The 4108-nt window shown below is 36.7% G+C and overlaps 1 protein-coding gene across 1 annotated transcript; it reads right to left on the minus strand.

The window, feature by feature from the left end:
- Positions 1 to 548: 548 nt before the first annotated feature.
- On the minus strand, positions 549 to 3126 carry LOC107585956 (uncharacterized). The gene is made up of 4 exons (XM_016273148.1): positions 3062 to 3126; positions 2673 to 2820; positions 2398 to 2571; positions 549 to 1411 (listed from the first exon to the last, which is right to left on the minus strand). Exons 1-4 carry the CDS (start codon positions 3104 to 3106, stop codon positions 1107 to 1109), a joined length of 672 nt encoding a protein of 223 aa, XP_016128634.1. The 5' UTR covers positions 3107 to 3126; the 3' UTR covers positions 549 to 1106.
- Positions 3127 to 4108: the final 982 nt, after the last annotated feature.

Below are 4108 nucleotides of genomic sequence, written 5' to 3' on the forward strand. Positions count from 1 at the left end.
GCAACATGCACGATTGTAAGTCTTATAGATAAAAAAACAAAACATGCATCCTTGGAATGTGTAGTACACACAAGATTCATTTAGTTATAGTAAGAAATATTTGTAAGAAATATTTATTTGATGAGTGAGTCTGTCAAATGAATATGATATAATAGGCTGTGAACTTCTCAGTCAACAGTTTCAGTATTAACAGAAGCTGTGCGTGAAAGCTGACAGCAAACACTGTTAAGTGAGCATGATTAAGAGAAACAGCCTCATCTTTCCTAAAAGTTCTTTTCAAAATAATCTGTTTCTATGCTGTTGTCTTTTTTTCTCTCCACAAACAAAGGAATGTTATCAAACCTGTAATTGCCCATTAATCTGAACATCATCATGTTCAAAGGTATTTGACTAATCCCTTCAGTTTGGGAACTGGCTAACAATCACATCGTCAGTACCCTTTATAATGTTAATTTGATGAGATTTTTAGATCCAACATGCATCCTTGGAATGTGTAGTACACACAAGATTCATTTAGTTATAGTAAGAAATATTTATTTGATGAGTGAGTCTGTCAAATGAATATGATATAATAGGCTGTGAACTTCTCAGTCAACAGTTTCAGTATTAACAGAAGCTGTGCGTGAAAGCTGACAGCAAACACTGTTAAGTGAGCATGATTAAGAGAAACAGCCTCATCTTTCCTAAAAGTTCTTTTCAAAATAATCTGTTTCTATGCTGTTGTCTTTTTTTCTCTCCACAAACAAAGGAATGTTATCAAACCTGTAATTGCCCATTAATCTGAACATCATCATGTTCAAAGGTATTTGACTAATCCCTTCAGTTTGGGAACTGGCTAACAATCACATCGTCAGTACCCTTTATAATGTTAATTTGATGAGATTTTTAGATCCAAGACTAAAACTGCATTGCAGCATACCCTTCCAGAGAGTCTGACCTCTCTTCTTCTGTTATACAGCAGTCCAAACAAGAACACACTAGCCATCTCAACATATTAATGACACATTACAGTGCCATACAAATCTTATATCAATCTGATATCAATTGTTTAACGTGCAGTTATGGCATTTTGCCTTTGCATAACAGTAGCAGCATGCTGGTATAATTTAACCAGCCTGCCATCTATGGGTGGTCTGAGCATTTTCAGTGGATACTAAACCTAAAGTCGTGGCCACCAAGATAGCAACATTTTCACCAAGGCAGGCACAGATATCAAGCAAACAGCGCGTGCGTGCGGTCAAGGTCAGGGCCGTAGTGATGATCTCATACGTCTCGCGGGTCACAGCCTGTCTGGCCCGCAACACGTCAAGTACGTTGTTGAGTCGCCCCTCAGTCATGCAGCGAACAATGGCCTCCCGTCTTTCTTGCAGAAGTTGGCAACAGCTCCTTCCCGCAGACAGTTGATATTTTACTAGAGAAAGAGGAAGGATTAGAGTATATGATGATGGTTTAACCATAGAGTTAGGAACTAACACAAAGATACTATTTATACATCATTTTTATATTGTTCTGTTATTATATGGGTGACCAGAGCAATTCAGATCAACCTAGGTTGAGACGTTTTACAGCTGTTAATGATCTTCAGATACAAAACAAAGTGATTACAATTATAATTAATAGGTCATTATAATACATGCATGATTAAATAAATAATAAATTCTGCAAATTTAGAAATAATGCACATACTTTGCTGATAAGTAAAATATATATTAAATATATACAAACGTTTGGGGTTTTATATTCATCAAGGATGAATTAAATTAATCAAAATTGACAGTAAATACATTTAAAATGTTACAAAAAAATTATATTTCAAATTCATCAAAGAAACTTGAATTTTTTTTTTAATCAAGTAAATGCCACCTTGGTAAGCAAAACATTAAAAACTCTTACCGACCCCAAACATTTAAATCATAGTGTATTTTTTGAAAAAATTGCCTTGCCCTGTAGCCAGTTACTTCACTGGGACAGAACCTTCTATACTACTAGCATTTAAATGAACAAAACAAGACTAATTCTGAGAAAAACAAAAACCCTCTGGGGAGGAAACACACTGGACACAGATAAGGAATGAGTGGGGCAGTCATTCAGGAAGCGAGTGAGCACAGTCCCACAGAACTGCTTACTGCGCACATGTAAAGACCCAACACAAAGAAACATTAAAAAACACAGTTAAACATTTAACCCAATCGCTGGGTCAAAACAAACCAATTGCTGGGTTTGTCCCTATTTTACCCAGCACTGGGTTGTATTTAACCCAGCATTTTTTAGAGTGCATGTTTATGTTCTCGGTCCAAACTCATATGTTGGAAATGTGCAGGACAGGAATGGAGAAATTTAGAGGGATTCAAAAACTTATACTGTTAGGACATTTTGGAGACAGAACTAATTTCTCACCCTGATTGCCAGCGTTGTTTTGTGGGTTACTCTGAAATATCATTGTGGGGGAAACACATGGGGACCTTAAAGATGTAGGGGTCCATCTCCAGGGAACTCCGGGATGTCCATTAATCTGAGCGAAACCATGATCACTGCAGGAGTTATTGGATTGGACTGAACTTTTGCCAGTATCTATAAAAGACATGAGCAGGGAAAAACATAATTATGAGACAATTTATAGTAATAAAGTGATAAAGTGTATAAAAAATAATATCAAATGAGAGCTCACTAACCCCTACAACATCCAATCTGAGGACAATGTCTTGTTGCTACTGGCAGAGGCGCCTTTACTTTTGCATTCGGTGAAGACACTGGCAGAGTTTCATTCTGGGGAATCACCTTCGAGTTCCAATTTTTTGTGGTACTTTTGTAATTATTGTCCTGTTGGTGGTAAAAGACAGTCAGCTGTCAGAATCCGAAAACTTTAAGAAGTGTTATATTTAAACGTTATTTATTATGCACACACACACACACACACACACACACACACACAATACAAAATACAGCATCTGACTGAGTTCCTGCTTAACAATACTAACATTATGATGATATAAAAATGAGAGAACAATTCAACACAAAATCAAGTAAAACCTGTTCAAAATAAATGCACCAGTTGTCCTACCTCTAGGTTATGTAGCTCAATAGGCAACTCCCAGGATGAGCGCATTTTACAGCTCAGTAGCCTCCTCTCCTGATGAAACAGACACACACACATACACAATCAGTCAGCAGTCAAATTCTTCACATCTGTATTAAAATGAATTTCAATTCATACAGGAAAAAAATCAAATTTTGTTTTCCATTGTTTGCTGTGGAAATACCCTATACATTGCACAATGTTTGTACATAGATTTTACTCCACAAAACATTGCAATATTTAATAGAGTTTAGTTTGATTGTTTATTAGTATTAACATTAACATATTTTTTACGTTTTATAATTATTAATTAGCAATTTGGTACTAATTCATCAATATTATTTAGTAAATATTCAATGTATTAGACCTATATATGAATATCTACTATGCAAAGCGCAACAAATAAACGTGCAAAACTGATTAGTCGCATATATGATGAGTGAAAATGCCGTTTACCTATCCTTGATTAACTTGACAGCCACTTTGCGTCCTGTCCTCCCGAAATGTCCTCGCAAACACGCACCTACACTCGTTCGGACCAAAACTACATCGCGCAAGTCTTTCTCATCAATCATCTGCAGACGACCGGCCTGAGCCATTCCTCTGGACCCAGTCGATTTCAGCCCCGCTGGGATGCTGAGAGACTGCTCGACTAGATTCAATTGCTGTCACGAATTGAAAATGAAAGGAATCGAGGTCCCGGCCCCATATCACGTGCTCATGACACGTCACTTGTTTATGTCGCATCCTATTGGCTGTTGAGGTCACAGAAATCCCCGGCTATTTTTAACAAAGTCACGTCGTCTTGAATCACAATTGCAATTGAACTAATAATTGATTCACCTGGGCCTGAGAGAGGGTAACACGTTAAGTTTAAGACTTACAGACAGATTAAAGTGTGATATGCCAAAAAAGTGATAGCTTGCGTGCTGATCTCACTGCTAATCTTTTTTTCCCCATGCACATAAAGAAAAACATAAATCTCAAATATATGCTAAATATATGTTGTAAACAGTGAAGGTGAATAAAATA

Source organism: Sinocyclocheilus grahami, unplaced genomic scaffold (genome assembly GCF_001515645.1).
Source record: "Sinocyclocheilus grahami isolate Dianchi unplaced genomic scaffold, SAMN03320097.WGS_v1.1 scaffold76.1, whole genome shotgun sequence".
Taxonomy (NCBI): Eukaryota; Metazoa; Chordata; class Actinopteri; order Cypriniformes; family Cyprinidae; genus Sinocyclocheilus; species Sinocyclocheilus grahami.

Excerpts from the sequence above, each read along its gene's own strand:
- LOC107585956 (XM_016273148.1), bottom strand. The coding sequence starts at position 3,106 with ATGCGCTCATCCTGGGAGTTGCCTATTGAGCTACATAACCTAGAG. Across the intron at positions 2,572-2,672 it reads TCAGATTGGATGTTGTAGGG|ATACTGGCAAAAGTTCAGTC; the intron begins GTTAGTGAGCTC and ends TGTCTTTTATAG. Across the intron at positions 1,412-2,397 it reads AAACAACGCTGGCAATCAGG|TAAAATATCAACTGTCTGCG; the intron begins GTGAGAAATTAG and ends CTCTTTCTCTAG.